At 34.2% G+C, this 20,202-nt stretch overlaps 1 protein-coding gene across 33 annotated transcripts in view; it reads right to left on the reverse strand.

The window, feature by feature from the left end:
- RIMS2 (regulating synaptic membrane exocytosis 2) overlaps positions 1-20,202 on the reverse strand; it is a 586,517-nt gene that overhangs the window by 299,782 nt on the left and 266,533 nt on the right. For all 33 annotated transcript variants that reach the window (XM_043483862.1, XM_043483859.1, XM_043483855.1 and 30 more), the window contains one exon: positions 10,624-11,549. In XM_043483862.1, coding sequence (XP_043339797.1) covers positions 10,624-11,549 — 926 coding nt within the window. The remainder of the gene's footprint in view (positions 1-10,623; positions 11,550-20,202) is intronic.

The raw sequence follows: 20,202 nt of genomic DNA on the forward strand, positions 1-20,202 counted from the left end.
GTGTAGAATGACTACCTTTCCCCATCCAATACCTTCTTTGTTCTGCTGGAAAATTCTATTCAACTTTCAAAACTCAATGCACATAGCAACTCCTTTGTAAGTTCCTTTCTATTAAGTCAAGTTAGAAGTACATCTTCCTTTTCTAAATTATGTCAATATCTCATATTTAATTATTTCACACATATCATACCATTTGCTTACATGCTTATCTCTCGAGCAGAGGTCATACTGTATCATCTTACACATAGCACAGGAACAGCCACACAACAGGCATGAAATTCATTTTTTTCGTATTGAAGTGTATTTCATATGAAGAGTCCTTTGGACAGCAAGGAGATAAAACTAGTCAAACTTAAAGGAAATGAACCCTGAATATTCATTGGAAGGACTGACACTAAAGCTGAAGCTCCAATATTTTGGCCACCTGATGCAAAGAGACAACTCATTGGAAACAACCCTGATGCTAGGAAAGATTGAGGGCAAAAGGAGAAGGGGGCAACACAGGATGAAACAGTTGGATGGCATCACTGACTCAATGGACATGAGTTTGAGCAAATCTAGGAGATAGTGAAGAACAGGAAGCTTGGATGCGGCAGTTCATGGGGTCGCAAAGAGTTGGACACGACTTCAGCGAATGAACAACAACAAAAACAACAATTTACTAAGCAATTAGTTTTGTTTAATACTTCATTAATAACCTCAGATATGCAGATGACACCACCCTTATGGCAGAAAGTGAAGAAGAACTCAAGAGCCTATTGATGAAAGTGAAAGAAGAGAGTGAAAAAGTTGGCTTAAAGCTCAACATTCAGAAAACTAAGATCATGGCATCCGGTCACATCACTTCATGGCAAATAGATGGGAAAACAGTGGAAACAGTGTCAGACTTTATTTTCTGGGGCTCCAACATCACTGCAGATGGTGATTGCAGCCATGAAATTAAAAGACGCTAAAGTTATGACCAACCTAGACAGCATAATTAAAAAGCAGAGACATTACTTTGCCAACAAAGGTCCATCTAGTCAGAGCTATGGTTTTCCCAGTAGCCATATATGGATATGAGAGTTGGACTATAAAGAAAGCTGAGTGCCGAAGAATTGATGTTTTTGGACTGTGGTTTGGGGAAGACTCTTGAGAGTCCCTTGAACAGCAGGAAGATCCAACCAGTCCATCCTAAAGGAGATCATTGGATGATCATTGGGTGTTTATTGGAAGGACTGATGCTGAAGCTGAAACTCCAATACTTGGCCACCTGATGCGAAGAACTGACTCATTGGAAAAGACCCCGATGCTGGGAAAGACTGAGGGCAGGAGGAAAAGGGAATGACAGAGGATGAGATGATTGGATGGCATCACCAACTCAATGGCCATGAATTTGGGTAACTCCGGGAGTTGGTGATGGACAGGGAGGCCTGGCGTGCTGCGGTTCACAGGGTCGCAAAAAGTCAGACACAGCTGAGCGACTGAAGTGAAATGAATTGAACTGAATTAACATTACTTCTTTGAGAAAATACATAAAGTTTACAATTAGAAACACTTATTTCCTGTTTCCTCAGTAAACTTTAGAGAGTCAAGCCCCTTTCATTATCGCAAAGAACAGGATACAAGGCACAAATTTCAAGTCAAAACCTAGATATCCTTAACAAAAAAGCAAAGCGAAATGGTCCCATGGGAAATAACTTTTTTCTTTAAAAAATTCTCAACATATATAGAATAGGATATGCTGAAATAAAGTGGCTTTTACAATCATCTGTAAGAAAATCTACTGAACTGCTGACTCGACACTGTTGTGGGCATTCTCATGTGCACACACATATTTCAGAATATGTTTATTTTGTAAAATACAATAATATCTAAAATGCATTTGGTTTGAAGAGACTGAAATATATTCCATTCATATTCATTTATTCTAAACCTAGAGTTTTAGAAGCCTTTTATTCTCTTCCTGTTTTCTTTTTTTGGTGTTTTTCATCTTACATATCATAACATACATATCATCTTATATATCACAACTTGTTCTTATCATCTTGGTCATTCACTAAAGTTCACAATTTTCATAGATTTTAGTATTTAATTCAACAATGTATGCAATGAATTAATTAAGATAAATATATATTTCAAGATTTGAACAAAAGTTAAGTATCAGGAGCATCTTAGATTCCTATGTAATCTTTTCCTTATATTTCATTAGATCCTCTGCTGAAAGAAAACAACAGTTTTGTACTCTAGGATTCCATGCTTATTGTATCAGGCTCACTTTATTTGCTCCTGAAAGAGACCGTAATCACACTAAGCTTTACAAAAGGAGACAGAGAGTCAGTACAAGGAAGAATGGGGTTAAGAATGGCAATAATTTGAGCTACAAAACACAACTCCCCATATCCCAAATAATTTCTCAAGAAGCCCTTCTTATAGATAAATCCTACAAAGGAAAACAGACAGCTTCAAGCACACACTAACAAAAACAAAAGCCAATCCAATGTACAACTTTCTTAGATGAGTCAGTTAGCATAAATGCAGTCATTTGGAGCACAAGTTCTTACTCCTGTTCCACAAAGCTGCAGTTCTAGGGTGATAAAACAACGCTTTCCTAGTTCATGCTTCATACTCTAGTACTCTAAATTATTGCTGTTTAATACATTTTGGTTTAATGATATAAAGAATGAATGAATGAATCTACTGTGTATTTCTTAAAATACTGAAATAGATGCAACTTTTCTGCTATTTCAACACTTTGTAAGTCAAGTAAAATTGGTTTGTACAGCACTTGTAACACCATTAGGGTATTTGCTCTGATATCCTCTTACCAATTAAGAGCAATATTTTTCACAAAATTTTGTATTTTTCTATCCATTGAATGAATTTCATCATTAAAATTTTAAAGCTATACTAAATAGATATATCTAGGCACTATCTACTATATTCTAGTTCAATTTAACAGAGACTTCATTATAAATTAAAGCTTACTGTTTCCTATTTACCAAACTAATTTCAATAACTAGTCAATAATTTAATTTGCTTTTAATTTTTCATTCAACTAGCTAAACACCCTCTCAAATACCCTACAAACTGAAATCTGAAGAAAATTTTCCCTAAATATATATACTTGATATATTCCTTGGATACTAAGTTTTCCATTAAAAATAATCCTTTTTCTTTAGGCAAATGCTTAATGTACTGTTTTATCCATAATTAACAAGAAAATATTTTTGCAACTAGAAGGAATTACTATCTTAAACATTTTACATGTTGCAATTTAGCAAGAAACAAAAAACTATCCTTTATCCCAGTTGTAAATCTACCTTCTGGCTATTCACTTCACAAATTAACTTTGAGTCAGTTTAGCTTCTTAAACTGCCTATATTCATGTTACATAATTTCATCTGAAATCACCTTCATAATATGTATTTGCAACTTGATTTATCAGCTCATAAAGTATACTTTTAGAAAAGACAATGAAACAATTGCATAATGCTGCACAGTATAACAGAATAATTATATATGTATATCTTTGATGTGATTGAGTTTTTTAATTCCATAGTGAAGATCTAAGACTCATGTTACAATTGGAAAAATTACTTAGCATAAAATTATTTTACCAATAGATTGAGTGAATATGACAAAGTAATAAATCTAAAAAATTTTACTTGTGAAAGTGTTAGCAATAAATAGCTAACTGAAGATCTTAAAATCTCTCCTTTACTAGAATTTATTAAAAAGAAAAATTTAGTTCACATAGTTAACAATTCCCTTCATGGTTCATTAGTCTCAAATATCATAAGTCAAGATTTTCCTTAAATTTCTAATGTATACTTCCTATCATTTCAATAATCTCTTTTCTTTATAAAGACATGGGATAAATTAATTACTTAAAAAGTCTAAGAAACTTGAGATGATACAGAGGGATAAATTTCACTATGGGTACTGACATCTAAACTCAGATATAAATATATAAAGTTGGTATCTTTGGGGGTTTGCCTTTAGTATTTTAAAATACATGTTTCTATCTGGAGGTTTGCAGTCTGTCGTCTCTTCCTTCTATTCTGGTCTGTTCTGTAAATTACCCCACCTTCACATCTACATACACTCTCTCCCAAAAATAAATAAAAGAAAGCAGTCGTATCACCTTAAAGATTCTAACAACATTAAATATTTCACAATTTATAGCTCAGGAGACTGCCATATGCATTTTTCTTGCATTTACTACCCCAGTCTCTCATGAATTTACACAGAAACAAGAGGCCTACAACAGTCAAATAAAATCAGTCAGATTAGGATCTGGAAGACAGGGAAAACTAAAACTCTCCACATTGATCTTAAAAAAAAGATCAAACTGCATATCTTCTGTGCAACTGGACAAATGCTTGACAACATGTAATTTAAAAAAATCAAATCCCATACCCGCCGAGTGGCTGACCCATAAACTGGAGAACGATAATACAAAAGAAGTTCTCCTACTGTTGTGAAGGTCTGGAAATCCACTTCAGGCTTCCCACACGGGGACCTGACAAAGGGACTGGGAATCTCCAGGGAATCTGACCTTGAAGCCCAGTGGGATTTGATTACAACACTTGCACAGGACCGGGGGAAACAGAGACTTCAGACTCGGAGGGCACAAACAAAACCTTGTGTGTACCAAGTCTTAGAGAACAGGAGCAGGGACTCCACAAGATACTGCACCAAAACTCCCTGCTAGTGTTGAGGGGTCACCTGTGGTGGCGTGGGCCAGCAGGGGCTCACTGCAGGGATGAGAGGGCTGGCAGCAACTGTCTAGAAAGGTCCCCTTTGGTGTAAAACTCCTTGGAGATTGCCATTAACCTGACCATAGAGCCCAGGGCTGGCTTGCCTCAGGACATAAAACTACCAAGGAGGGAGCACACCTCCACCCAGCAGCAGGTAATTGGATTAAAGCTTTACTGAGCAAGGCCCTGCCCACCAGAGTAGAACCCAGTTTTCCTCACCACCAGTCCCTCCCATTAGGGAGCTTATACAAGCCTCTTAGCCTCCTTCATCAGAGGGCAGACAGAAGAAGCAAAAAGAACCACAATCCCACAGCAACTAAAATGAAACCACATTACAGAAAGTTAATGGGATGAAAGCAGAAAGTTACGACCCAAATGAAGGGACAAGATAAAATCCCAGAAAAACAACTAAATGAAGTGGAGATAGGCAGCCTTCCAAGACATTACTTTAGCAACAAAGGTCTGTATAGTCAAAGCTATGGTTTTTCCAGTAGTTATGTATGGATTTAGAGTTGGACCATAAAAAAAGCTGAACACAAAGAAGTGATGCTTTTGAACTGTGGTGTTGGAGAAGACTCTTGAGAGCCTCTTGGACAGCAAGGAGACCAAAACAATCAATCCCAAAAGAAATCAGTCCTGAATATTCATTGGAAGGACTGATGCTGAAGCTGAAACTCCAATACTTTGGCCACCTGATGCGAAGAACTGACTCATTAGAAAAAATCCTGATGCTGGGAAAGACTGAAAGCAGAAGGAGAAGGCAACAAGAGGATGAGATGGTTGGATGGCATGACCAACTCAAAGGACGTGAGTTTGAGCAAGCTCCAGGAGTTGGTGATGGACAGGAAAGCCTGGTGTGCTATAGTCCTTGGTGTTGCAAAGAGTCAGACACAACTGAGTGACTAAACTGAACCGAGTCAACCTTCCAGAAAAAGAATTCAGAATAATGATAGTGAACATGATTCAGGATCTCAGAAAAAGAATGGAGGCAAAGATTGAGAAGACACAAGAAATGTTTTCCAAAGATCTACAAAAACTAAAGAAGAAACAGAGATGACTGCTACACTAGAAAGAATCCATAGGAGAAGAACCAAGGGAGAAGCACAGATAAATGCCCTGGGAGACAGAATGGTGAAAATCACTGCCTCAGAACAGAATATAGAAAAAAGAATGAAAAGAAAGGAAGACAGCCTAAGAGACCTCTGGGACAGCATTAAACGCATGAATATTTGCATTATAGGGGTCCCAGAAGGGAGAAGAGAGAAAGAAAGGACCTGAGAAAACATTTGAAGAGATAGCTGAAAACTTCAGTAAAATGGGAAAGGAAATAATCAACCAAGTCCAGGAAGCACAGAGTCCCAGGCAGGATAAACCCAAGGAGGAATATACCAAGACACACAGTAATCAAACTGATAAAAATTAAAGACAGAGATAAAACATTAAAAGCAACAAGGGAAAAATGACAAATAACATAGAAGGGAACTCTCATCAGGCTATCAGCTGATTTCTCAACAGAAACTCTATAAGCCAGAAGGGAATAGCATGACATATTTAAAGTGATGAAAGAGAAAAACCTGTAACCAAGAATACTCGACCCAGGAAGACTCTCCTTCAGATTTGATGGTGAAATCAAAAGCTTTCCAGACAAGCAAAAGTTAAAAGAAATCAGCACCACCAAACCGGCTTTACACTAAATGCTAAAGGAACTTCTCTAGGCAGAAAGAAGAGAAGGAAAAGCTCTACCTACAGAAAAGAAATCCAAAACAATTAAGAAAACAGTAATAGGATCACATATATTGATAATTACCTTAAATGCAAATAGATTAGATGCACCAATCAAAAGACATAGACTGGTTGAGGAAATGAAAACGTGTGCATCTATGCACCTCCACGTACAACAGCACTCTGCTTGACCCCTCAAATTGTATGTAACTATTTTGTTTTGTTAGGCTAATCATGTTTCCATTATGGCTTGCAATTGTAATTATATTTTTTGTCTGGTTACTGATTATGAAAACTGATACACATCTTTTACTATTAGATGTTTTAATGTTACATTATAATATTAAGATTATATCAAATAAGAAAATGTATTACATCTACAATACATTGATTAGCCACTGAACACTATTCTTAGATCTTTTCCCAGGTAGGTCTGGTGGAGGAGATGGGAGAGACAGGAAATACTATGATCAAGTGAGTCACAAAATCCTAATAAAAGAAGCAGCTTTAAAACATTCTTGGCCATGATCCACAGTAAAAATATGTATTTTACACTGTGAGTCTAAAGAACACGAGCAAACTAAAATAATATTTTACAGATCAATTACCTTTACTCTGTGCAATTCACTTTGATATGTTCTACTCTGTCCTATTCTGGTCTCCCTTTTTTTTTTTTTTTTTTAATACCAGTCATGACTCTCTCAATGGCTTCTGAAAGTAAGAAGGGAAGGAGAATAACAGGAAGGCCTAGGGATGGAGGGTATCCCACAAATATCCCACAAGGAATAATTGACAATGTCTGGAGACGCTTTGGGTTGTCACATTTGGGTACGGGACTGCTACTAGCCTCATTGACACTTTTTCCAAAAATAATTAAAAAAGCTAAGGATGAAACGTCAAGATACAACACAATTTAATCTTTCCTATATTATTCCAGTTTCTCAACAGCTACAACTTCTCTTCATATTGGAGGTAATATCAAATGGAAAAGGGTTATTTTATTCCTCCAAAGCTGAATTAAATTATGACTGCCCACTGGAAGAACATGTTGGCAGAAATCATACTCTGAAACAAATTATTAGGTAGATGAGAAAGACTATCTAAAAGTGTTCTACTAGTTTAAGTTAGGAGAGAATAGTGATATGAATTAGTATAGTTTCTTCTCATGCTTAAGCAGTATTACATAGGATTTTAATTTAACTCCTACATAGCTTTTTATTTATGTGAGATATTTATAAGTGTATACTTCAAAATCCTGAAACAAAGCATAAGCCCTTAGAAGAATATTACATATAAAAAGCTTTCAAGAACTGGACTGGTGCATTTGTTTTGCTTTTTCCATCTTTATGTGGTAAAAGTACAGGCACTGAGTTAGCAAAAAATATAAGTAAATAACAGAATCTAAACCAAATTACTATAGATAACAAAACTATATTTTTCTTAGGTATTGTGATACATTCAGGCAAATATGGAATGTGACCAAACTAACTGTAATTAAATATACCTAAGGAAGTAATATATTTTCTGGGAAATAAATTTTCTTTATGATCTATGATAAAATTAAGATCTACAACTTCTCTTTATAGACTTTCATATTTTAATAAACAATTTTCCTATCACTTATCACTTAAATGCAACTTCTATGAAATAAGGCTCTAACTTGATTTTTTTCACTGTATATTCACTTTCCCCAAGAGATAACTTATATCTTCCCCTTCAGTTTGTAATGCTTCCTGCACCTCTCGTTTGTTTTAATATGCCAATCCTGGCATAATGATTATTTTGAGCTGAAGGTAATTGAGAAGAAGCAGATAAAAGGAAAGCTCCCTGTCCTCCCCACATTTGCCTAAAAGCAGGACATAAATTTGTAAAGCAGAAATTTGTATGCCCTCTATACCAGAAAGGACAATATTTAATTATTCTGTATCAGCCCAGAGATGGCTCCAGAAGAATATGCATAACAAAGTTTACTAGCTAGCCCTTATCTTCCACTGGATTCCACCTCCAAATTTACCGTCCCACAATTGGCAGCTCTAGAAACTCAAGAAGTCTCTTGCCTTTCTCTGTCATCTCTCTAAAAACTGTATTATTCTTTGTTAAGATGCTATATGAACCTAAATTCTAAACGCTTCTTTGAGTTTCTTATAGCTGAGTGTGCATATGTATGCAAAATGCACATGATGATTAATAAACTTGCTTTTCTCTTATTAATTTTTTTATCAGCCTAATTTACACAAGAAACCAAGACACACAGAAGGAAACACAAACAGCTGTTTTTTTCTCCTCTACAACTTTCAGATTAACTTTAGAAATAGGATACTCCAAGCAACCAACTGGGTTATGACTAGAATGTTACTACCCCCAACAACTGTTTGGAAAGAACATGCATCTTTATAGTATTTAGACTTCCCAGTAAGGAACATAAAATGAATCTCTACTCACATCTTCCTTTATGGTGCTCAGTGAAGTTGAATAGCTTTCTTCATGGAGGCCTCCCACATTTCTTATTAGTTATTTTAAAATCACATTTTCTGTTTTTAGATCAGATTGGAAACCACCTTTCATTTATATTTCTAAATAATTATTTTAAATAATTATGTTAAGCAATTTAAGCAATTATTTTACCATCTAAATGGCTCGGATGGTAAAGAATCTGCCTGCAAAGCAGGAGACCTGGGTTTGATTCCTGGGTCAGGGAGATAACCTGCAGAAGGGAATGGCAACCCACTTCAGTAGTCTGGCCTGGAAAATTCCATAGACAAAGTAACCTGGCAGGCTACAAGTCCATGGAAACACAAAAAGTCGGACCTGACTAACTAACACTTTCTTTCACTTTCCTTAAAATAAATTTCAGAAAGATTAAAAAGTCGAAGTTTAAAAAAAAGAAATAGTAAAAACACGAGGAGTATACAGTTAAATATTCAACTGATTCGGCAATGAATAAGGAATTTCTAGGGATAAAAGGATGGACAAAAATCATGAAATATGCAAAGAGTGAGCTATACTAAACTCAGTATTTCCAAATCATAAAAGAAAATTACTAGCTCAACATCAAAATGGGAAATATATTTGGAATAGATGACAGCTAAATGAGTAAAATTCTAACCATTTAAAAATATCTCATGAATCAATAAGAGCAAAACCAATTAACACCCAATAGGATCTCGGGCAGAAGAAATAAAAGAACAGAACAGACAATTCATAGAACAATATAGCAAACACCAATAAACACACAAAACATTCATCTTCACAATCAAAGTAAGATGACAAAAAGATAGTATTTTTTGTGGTCTATTCAAATAGCAAAAATTTGGTGCATTAGGACTGAAAACTCAAGCACGTCTGGCAGGAGAACAGACTGTTATAATCTTTCTGGAGAGCATGCTGGCAGTCTGAATTAAAAGCTTAAAAGATTCAAAGCACAAACAGGTATTTGTGAAATACTCAGAAAACAGGCAAAAAATTATGTATAAAGACAGCCATTATAATATCATTTACACTAGCAATTGGAAGCAACTGCAATGACCCCAAGTAGATAAATAGTTAGTTTGTGGTACATCCTTATGATAGAACACTAATGCAGTCATTTAAAACATTTCTGAAGAACATCTGAAGGCTTAGAACAAAGTTAATGATATGATATCAATTGAAAAAAATCAGAATACAAAATTATATAGTATGATACCAGTTTTGTAAATATGCAAAATATATATGAACTGGAAAAGGGAATACAACAAAATGTTAGCAATAGCTATATTTGGCAGAAAGGACTAAGGATAGCTTGTATTTAATTCTTTATACTGAGCAATTTTTCAGATGTTTTCTGTAATAAACATACTATTCCTTTCAAAAGGAAACGCAAAAGATGTTATTTTTACAACTATAGCTAACAGGCATTTTTAAATTTGCCATCAAGTGATGCAAGAACATTTTAAGAAACAAAATCTAATTTTAAAAAATCAATAGACTTTTCTTTTATGAAAATTAATTACCAAAGATATTCACTTTTTATAACCAAATTTTCTTCACATAATGAGCACCATTAAAGAACTTAAAAACAAAGGTTGTAATACCTATTAAACGTCTACTCAGAAATACAGACTAAAAGAAAAACTCTTATCAATTACAGGTAAATGTATGATTAGAATATAGTGCTTACCTTTTTCACTTACACTCTCACTTTCAATCTCAACATCATCGCAACTCGTATATTCAGGTGTAGAAGCTAATTCCTCCTCTGAACTGCTCAATGAGACCTGGCGCATTTTACCTCCTTTCTTTGATTTATGAGGCTTTGGTGGTGGAGGTCTCACTGACTCTGACTGGTCAGAACTAAGAGAATCATTCCTTAGCATTGTTTCCATTTTTTCCCGTTTCGTTTTCCTCACAGCAGAACTAGGATCTAAGTGGTGTTGTTTCCTTAATGAGTCAGTGCGTCTCACGTCTGGTCTATCAATGGGTATTGGACTCCTCCGGGGGGTAGGAGGACTATGGTTTGTGGTCCTTTGCGGATAAGAACTTGGTCCCTGAGCCTCTCGAGTTCTTTCCATTGAATAAGATCGCTGATTTTCCATGGCAGCTCTACGTTCAGATATAGATCTTTGCCTTGATGGTCGTTCCATCCTTAGCATAGAAATCCTGGAGTCTTCCAGTTCAGCATTTGCCAAAGAAACATCACTGTGCCTTCTCTCATGCCTGGCTCGTGACACTTCAGCATGGATACGCATTTGTTCTTCATAGGGCTGTGGCTTGACTGGATAACGGGCCAAGTTCGGATCACTTCGATAGCGTGCCTGGTATTCCTCCTCTCTCCTCTGTCTTTCATATTCATCTCTGCTCTCCACATCCTCGTCATCTACAATATATTCTTTGGAATGTCTATGACTTCTCCGGTTGGAGTCCCTATAATTTATATGATCAGACTCTTCATAAAACTGAGGTTCACGTTGAGACCTCCTATCAGCATAATCTGATGGAGATCTAGGCATTGCGCTGTCCGAAGTAGCATACTGTGAATATTCTTCTCTTTCTTCCCTTTGGTCGTATCTTCTATTCTGATCTCTGGACACTGATGGACTTCTTTTCCTAAATAACCAAAGAAAAAGAATGATAAAAAGAGCAGAATGTAAGCTATTTCACATTTTACTGATTCACTGGAAGGCTGGATGGATAAATTCAAATAGTTCTTTTGCCTTTTTTTAAAAAATTTTGAAGTCATGCCATAACAAAAGTTTTACTGATACTCATTTTATTCAGTTCAAATAGGAAATTTAAAAGGTACTTTTAATATGCTTCTTCAATGACATACCCCCTATGGAATATACATATGCCCCCACATCAAATAATCAACATTTCATCCTGCTGCTGCAAAATAGCCTTTATTCTAACTTTTTTGCTTGGCTCAATACCCTTATGCTATCTCCCAACTGTTATTCAGAAGCTTAGAAAAATTTCACCTTTTTTTCTCTCTATTCCTGATACATTGATTTCATAGTTACTTGAAAACATGATGAAGCTAAACTGATTGATCTGTAGTTATTCTGTCAATAGTTTAGTCAACATTTTTTTACTAAAATGTTGGCTCTTAAAAGTCATTTTTCACTCATTATCTACCTAGATCATGCTAGTACTGGTTCATCTAAATTTTCATTTTATCATTATATTTCCAACACTTTACTGCCCTAACTTGAGATAAGCAATGTAAATAAATACCAACTATGATAATTTATTCATTTCAAAAAGAAATCAGAAAGACTTGCTACATTTATTCCATCTTCATTAAATTAAGGCTGGCTCCATGACACTTCTGTCTTCATAGCTGACCTGTATCTAATATGTCCTTACAGCCTCAGAGAAACAGTTCATTAAGTTTTCAACCTACCCCTCTAACACCATTCAAGCTGGTAGACCTTGCAATCACACAAATAACTCTTTATCAACAAAATGTTCATACTGTTCTCTTCTCTGGCACAAACTCAAATATTGGCAATCACTAGACATGAGAAGCAATGGAATGGGAATAGTGAAGATGTCAGAAAAGATTTAGAATAACTGTTACAGATATTTTGCCAGGACACATGGAAGGGTGGGGTCAGTTGAAGTTAAAGATGACAAAGATTAGAGAGCTCAGTTGAGAATTTCTTAGACAATATTTTTTGATCCAAAAGAAAGAGCAGAGAAAGGATACATGTGGAATGACCCAACACAACAAAATTATCATCCTCCTCTAAAAATCTTTTTTCTATCACCAACCCCCCATATCAGGAATGCAGTCTGTCAATGTATCAGTTAGAGTCTGTTAATAAAAACAAAAGTCACTCTAGGTTTTCCAGCGAGTCAGGGTTTCAATACAGAAATCAAAACTATACAATTGCTGATCCTGCTAAGCAATGAAGGTCAGAGACTTTAATGTTGTTCTCAGCCTGGAGAGCCAAGGACAGGGTTTTCAAAACACCCTTTAGGAAACCTCAATGAATTCCAAAAGTCTTGGGGAATTTGCCACCAATTATCTCAGCTGATTACCATATTAGGGTGGTCAACTAACAGAAGCTTAATCCAGGAGCCACTAAAACTTTCACATCTAGCCATCTGCCTGCCAGCAAATCTGCTTGGCAATAATGGTTTCTATCATCTCGTCTGCCTTTCAAACCTCATACATGTGCATTGCTAGGGCTGACTCTAACCTAGAACCATAAAGGGAAAAGTACTACAGTAAATGAAGGCGCTAGCCTGTTCCCTCAAATGTTTTATGGTTAACCAGGTATATGTACTTTAAAAAAAAAAAGAACACACACTTACATATTTACATATAAAACATTTAGGACTTAACCACAAATCTTTTAGGTTTGTGATTTACATAACACCAGACTCCAACAATTTAAAATGTACAATCAAAACAGAGCACTCAAATTATACAGCATTAACCTATATAATATCCTATTTATGTGTCTATTATGCATAATTCATTTTACTTTTTGTCATTATTTTTATACATATGAATAAAGAAAAAATATTTTAGTATGGGAGCAATGTAACATGAAAAGAACACTGGAGTTAAGGGATCTGGGTTTCTTAGTCCTACTTCAACTATTAACCAGTTACTCAAACCTTTACAGACATTTAATCTTAGAGCATGTACTTTAAAGTGAGAGATATAGATTATACACATTAACTCAAATATTATTTTAACAAGTATGTATTAGATAAAAACTTAATGCCATGTACTATAAATTAGGAATAAAGAAATGATTAAGAGATGACCCTTTGTTACAAGAAGCTGTGATTCTAAAATCCTCTTCCATTTCTTAGAGATTATGATCTTATAATATCAGTACCACAACTTCATCAAGTTAATATGCCTAAATGAAAGTTTAAAGCATTGCAAAAAATAATGATAGTCTTATCAAGATGTAATTAACTTATGAGTGCCAATTTTTAAAATATTCACATCTCATTATCTAGCTACTTATCTACTTACTACACTACAAATATATATACTAAGATAAATGAAAATTTCTCTAGGGAACTCTAAAGAATAAGGAATTAAATAAGCTCTTTCTCAAACTGACCATCTAACCTCCATTAAACACAGACTTTATGGAATTCAAATACATTTCAGTGTTTAAATAACAAATTGCTCCAACCTAAGTTAATAAATATATCTGTCTCTAAAAATAAGAAAAGAATTTTAAAGTTTCATTTAAAGATTGCTTAACTGTTTTCATTTTCTTTTTTTTTTTTGTTTTTTTTTTCATTTATTTTTATTAGTTGGAGGCTAATTACTTTACAATATTGTAGTGGTTTTTGCCATACATTGACATGAATCAGCCATGGATTTACATGTGTTCCCCATCCTGAATCCCCCTCCCTTGTTTTAATTTTCTTAAAACTAAATGTGTACTGAATAGAAATTTGTTTCCCCAACACAAAATACTATTAATTCCATTCATAATTACTTAATTAGCATTCAGTACTGACTATATTTCCCCAGCATAACACTACTCATTCTACTTTAAATTACCTAATTTTAAGTACTGTCCACTAAACCTTAAATTTTAACACACTTTTATATCTCCAATATTTGTTCAATCACTCAATAAATATTTATTTAGTGCTGACTATGGTCCAGTTATGATGCTGTTTGCTAGAAATACAACAGAGAAAAGGCACATAATGTCTCTGCCCTCAAGAAGTTCTTCCTAGTGGTGAAGACAGTAAGCACATAAACAAATCAAGCTAAATTCATATAGTAAGAAGACCTATGGAAGAAAATTGGAACCAGGTAAAATTACAAAAGTGACTGAGTGAAGCTTTCAAGAAAGAAGGTCTTTCTAAAAAAGTACATTTGACCTAAGACGTGAATAACTTAGTTACACTATGTATTCATGTAAAACATATAGCTTTGCTGGAAATGTCTTGGGTATTCTCATTTAGTGCTATCCTTTCCCATTTTTTTTTTTTTTTACTCAAAGCTGTTTCATGAAATATAAATGTACTGAATTCTTCACTGTTATTTTATTAAATCAAGGATTTTCCAGGATAGTTCATTTCTAGCATCCATCTAAAATCAGACCACTAAGCCTTTTTCACATGCTCCTCCCTTTCAAAAAATTTCAGGCTTCCAAACTGAGTAAATTGGAATTTATCATACTTGGTAAATACCTCATTATATTTTGTCTCATCTCAGTTGAAAGTCAAAAGAAAAACAAGCAGACTAAATCAGAATAAATGGATATTGGTTTTACAATATTATAAAAATACTTTCATGCCTAAGATTACTAATACAAATTAATCTCTCAAATGTGGAATTTAAGACTACAAGTAAATGAAGTAAAAAGTTGCAGAAAATGTTCACAAAATAAGATATTCTGAAGGAAAATAAACTTAGTGACGGTCTTTATCCTCACTGCACTTCTCTAGGTAATCTTACCCATTTCTATCCAGAAATATCTATAATATTGCTTAAATGTTAAATTTCAAGAAGACAGGCACCCTGGATCTAAGGAAGGTGGCACATAATAGGTGCTCAATCTGCTGAATGAAGAACTGATTGAATACTTCTCCCTTAGGTTATCTCTGCTTTTCATGGCTTGCTCTCTTCTTCAAAATTGATATGCTAAAACAGTCTAGTTCTTCTCTTTCCCCTACTACTCCCAAGGCAGTAATTATATGTTAATTATTATATGTTAATTTGGCTTTTGCTGTTGGACTTCAGACTATTGTCTATAAAATGACTTCTTTGGCAAAAATGTATTTTGAGTGCCAATCCCTTTAGAATTAAACATTTAGAACAAGATCTCTTTGGAAATGAGGGATTTCTAGTAATATATTTAACATCATTATGGTTATTATGGGACAGAGACAGGAAGGAAAAAGGAATACTTTATTTCCTTGAGGAGTTAACTTAAATTTCTGAAAGTAAGAAGGGTATAAAGTGAATATAGTGAAACTTTATAATCCAGGAAATATATATTCTGTTGTATTGATAAATAAGCATACGTATTCATTACAGAATTCAATTCTAATTGAATTGATTAGACCTTAGCCAGCTATTTAAGTGCTTTTTAAAAATCATACCTTAGGAAAACTGAATTCAATATTAAAGCCAACAATTACTTTGTTCTAGAGATTATGAAATTTGCCTGAAGCATGTGAATCACACTGTGGATGTTGATTTTCATACTATTTGAGTAAAACTTGAACACTGGTCATGATTTCTGAAATTGGGATGACTATTGTCACAGTTGCTTAACATGGAATTGGGTTTTTAAAAATATGCTTTGAGGTAGAGCACCTGAGAGTATATTAAAGCCATGCTAGAAAGCAAGGCAAGATACTTTAAGAATATTCTTACCAAACAATGAATCCACTGTCAGATATTCCAAAATATTCAAATACTCTGTCAAAACAATTTTTACCAATTATATCATTAGAATTACTTCCTATATACTTTCTTTAAATTAAAATTGCTATATTTCTCAGACACTATGTTTTTAAGGAACTGAAGAAAATCCATGAAAATGTAACTACTGTACCTCTAAACTCTGCCTTCACTACTGGCCTTTGTAAGCAGGCCTTAGCATTTATTATTATCAGGTGGCAAACATTTAATAGGAAAAAGAATATAGTGGTAACTTGTACAATTCTCTAAACAATCATAAAGCATTTAACAGTATTTAACCCATAAATTTTAATTCAGAAGAATAGAAAAATTCATCTAAGATGTTGTATTTCACTTATTCCTTCAAAGACCCTGAGAAATTAAAAGGCACAATCCAGTATTATGACTTTTTAGAATAAAATGTATTTGTGACATTGTTTTAATTTTCACTACTATGCATCAATCTTTATTCTTAATATATAACAATATCAATATCTACTTATATTACTCTGTATTTACCTAATAGCTGTTCATCTTACTTCTCTTAATTGAAACTTAAGTTGATACAATTGCTTTCTCTTTCACCATATTATAGAGGTCTTCATTAGAACTTGGAGAAGAAAATGGCAACCCACTCCAGTATTCTTACAGAAAATTCCATGGATGGAGGAGCCTGGTGGGCTACAGTCCGTGAGGTGGCAAAGAGCCAGACATGACTGAACACACAAGCAATGTAACTGTGACTAGTTTATAGAAAGTCACACGCAGAAATATCCTACATCTACTTCAATCGGCAGCATTCTTGGTCCACTGCTTATAATTTTTTGTCATCTGAACTAACTAGTCAATCTATTTATAAATATTCAAGCTATACATTCACACCTGAAACTTCATTATAAATGTTAGGCATAATAGTTTGAGCAAGAAACTCTACTAATTAGTCTCTTTAAAATTCCATGTCTAAAAATCATATTGACTGACAGTGAAACTCCAGATAAAAAGTTTTTTCCTCAATGAAAGCCACTTTCAAGAATATCCCAAAGGTAGCTCAATTTATATACTGTATATTAATTCATGATGTTTTTAACATTAGTTTCTATTTTAATATTTATACCCTTTAGCATCCTATGTGGTTTGTCTTACTATACTACCTACAATACTTACCATATATAAAATCATCAAGTGATTGAAAATGTAATCCAGTAAACATTTGAAAACATTTACAAGAACAGTGAAAGATCACACAAAAAACTTAACCTTTAATATTCATAAATTTTTAATTCTGAAAACCTATGGAATTTTTAAGAATCATAGTGACACTGAGAGAAAAGTGAAGAACTTGAAGATTACTAATTTCTCTAAATGCAAATCTGTATTATTACAACTAACACTACCTATATGAAAATCTCTTACTCATGCTTTTAGTAGAGATTACTGAATAATTATCACTATATTAGTATAAGAATAGAAATTGTATTTGAAGAGTCAATAATCTGAAAAAATCTCCAGCTCTTTAGAAGCTAAATACAGCACGATATTGCTAAATAAATTGAAATGATACTTCCTTAATTCAATGACACAATGCTAACCATATAGTTTAAACAGAACACTGTAATCAAATTCCAAAATTTGAAGCTGTTAAGGCACACTAAATCAAGGATTTAACAGATGCATACAATCCTGTAAAACATAAAATATGTAGGTTCTGTACCTATAATTCCTACAAAAAAGGAATTTTAACAAATCAAACAATTTATATTCATCATAAAACAGGAAAAAAAATCAATCTTTTTTTACATTTCACAGTATTCAACACATTTTTTATAGTTTTACCTTTTGCTCAACCAATGCACATCTGTCGAGCATGAAGCATCACGTTGACAAAAATACATCAACGCTGTTCCAGGGAGTGCTTTCGTTTAATCCTTCTAGCTCGAGCAAAATCATGGGAGCCATCCTTAATCAGATGATTTGAAAGTCTCTATTTGCTTACAATCATTATATTTCAAAATTCAATTACTAAAAAGTTACACATAAAGCAAAACTCATTCACGGATGGAGTCATAAAATCCTCTAGTGATAGGCCTGTTAAGAAAAAGGTTATTCTTTAATGTCGTTACTATGTGGCTGTATATAGCTCAGGTCAAGTAAGAATGTACCCTGTAAGAAGGATTATGGTACTTAGCTGATTAGTGCCTCACAGTACTGAACACTAAATGCATCCTACATCCAAGGCATTTCTGGGCACTATACTGAAAACAGACACATTCAAAAATCATAAACCATGTTCTCCTGTATGAGTTACAGTATTTCTAAAATAACAGGATTATTGTGTTTGCTATTGTAAGTCTACCACACTGCTTTCACGATAAAATGTAGAGGGATAGTAAAAGATGGTGATGGCTTAACAGGACTACTCTGTCATTTCTTTCGATTATTCAGTAAGTTTCTTAATCTTCACAAAAAGACAGTGCTCCCCTAAAGGTGTAATGAAAGAGGAAGTGGCAGTGTCTATAAAAATTTAATTTAAAAAATGTGCTCCATGAGCCAAGAATTTGGTTAGACACTGAGTTTAAATCAAGCTTTGCTCACTTTTATCACTTCAATGCCTCTATTTAGACATTCAAAAAACTAAAAAAAATAGAAAAAAAAAGATAAAACCATGGATTTCTTTCTACCGAAAGCCAAATACCTAGATGTTAATATTATCCTTTTGAGAGTTATGTTTAAGTGATTCCAAATAAACATATAAAACTGACAAGAAGTCAGCATTTGTAGAATAGGGAGTGTGCTGTGTTTTCGTCTCCAGTATTTCAAGTTTAAATGAGGGTTTAGGAATATGTCATAGCACCATTCAACTACTATGTGAGACACTGGGGGCAGGGGAGGGGAGGAGCAGAGACAGATAAAGTCATTTTTACCTCCCAAGATTCCTAATAAAGATTTGTAGATTAACGAACAGAAAGGAAATAAAAATTCAAATTAATTCATGTTCACAGGAATATTAACCAATAATAAAATTCAACCACTTAGACCCTACAGTTCATATCAAACTGAAAAATAATTCCACACAGTATTTGACTCTTCCAAGCAATTAAGTCCAGATTTCAGAAACAACATCACAGCTGATGGATGGCACACTCTTTTCTTTCCTTTCCCTTCCATTCACCTCTAAGCCCTTAGTGAGCTCCGGGCAGTATTTTCCCAACTGCAATGCACAGTCTGCTGTCCTGCTCCTCTCCCGTCGGCCTTGCTTCTCGCATTTGTCCATCTCAGACCGGCATCTGGATCATTTCTAACATCACGCTGCTTTCCCTTTGCTCTCTAAAGGATGTTTCAGGTCTCCAATTTCTTCTTTCCCACCTTTGAGAGTGATACGGTCCTTTTTAACTCTTTACTTTGACTGTTTTTCCTCAATTCTTCCCTAGGTAAGTACCTATACATTCAAATTTATGAAGGTCCAATTTGGGGCTTAAACAGTTTTCATGGGACTATTACACTTTTAGTAACCATTGACCACTTCAGAAGTACAACATAAGAAAAAGACTCTATGAGTCAGATATTAGCTTAATTTTATTTTATTCATAATAATATTTTCAATTTATATTTGAAAAATGAAGACCTAGTATGTAAATCTCTAGAAAATGATGCACAAATGATGCTACCTAATAGTTACATATTTGGGCCATGCCCCACTTCACTATCTTTACCATGTCAAAAAATACACGAAGACTAAGCATCATTCTATACTAGAAGATAATTTAAAACAGTAGTAATTTTCTCTTCAAGAAAATTAGAGATACTAAGGGAACATTTCATGCAAAGATGGGTACAATAAAGGAGAGAAATGGTATGGAC

Source organism: Cervus canadensis, chromosome 12 (genome assembly GCF_019320065.1).
Source record: "Cervus canadensis isolate Bull #8, Minnesota chromosome 12, ASM1932006v1, whole genome shotgun sequence".
Classification (NCBI taxonomy): domain Eukaryota; kingdom Metazoa; phylum Chordata; class Mammalia; order Artiodactyla; family Cervidae; genus Cervus; species Cervus canadensis.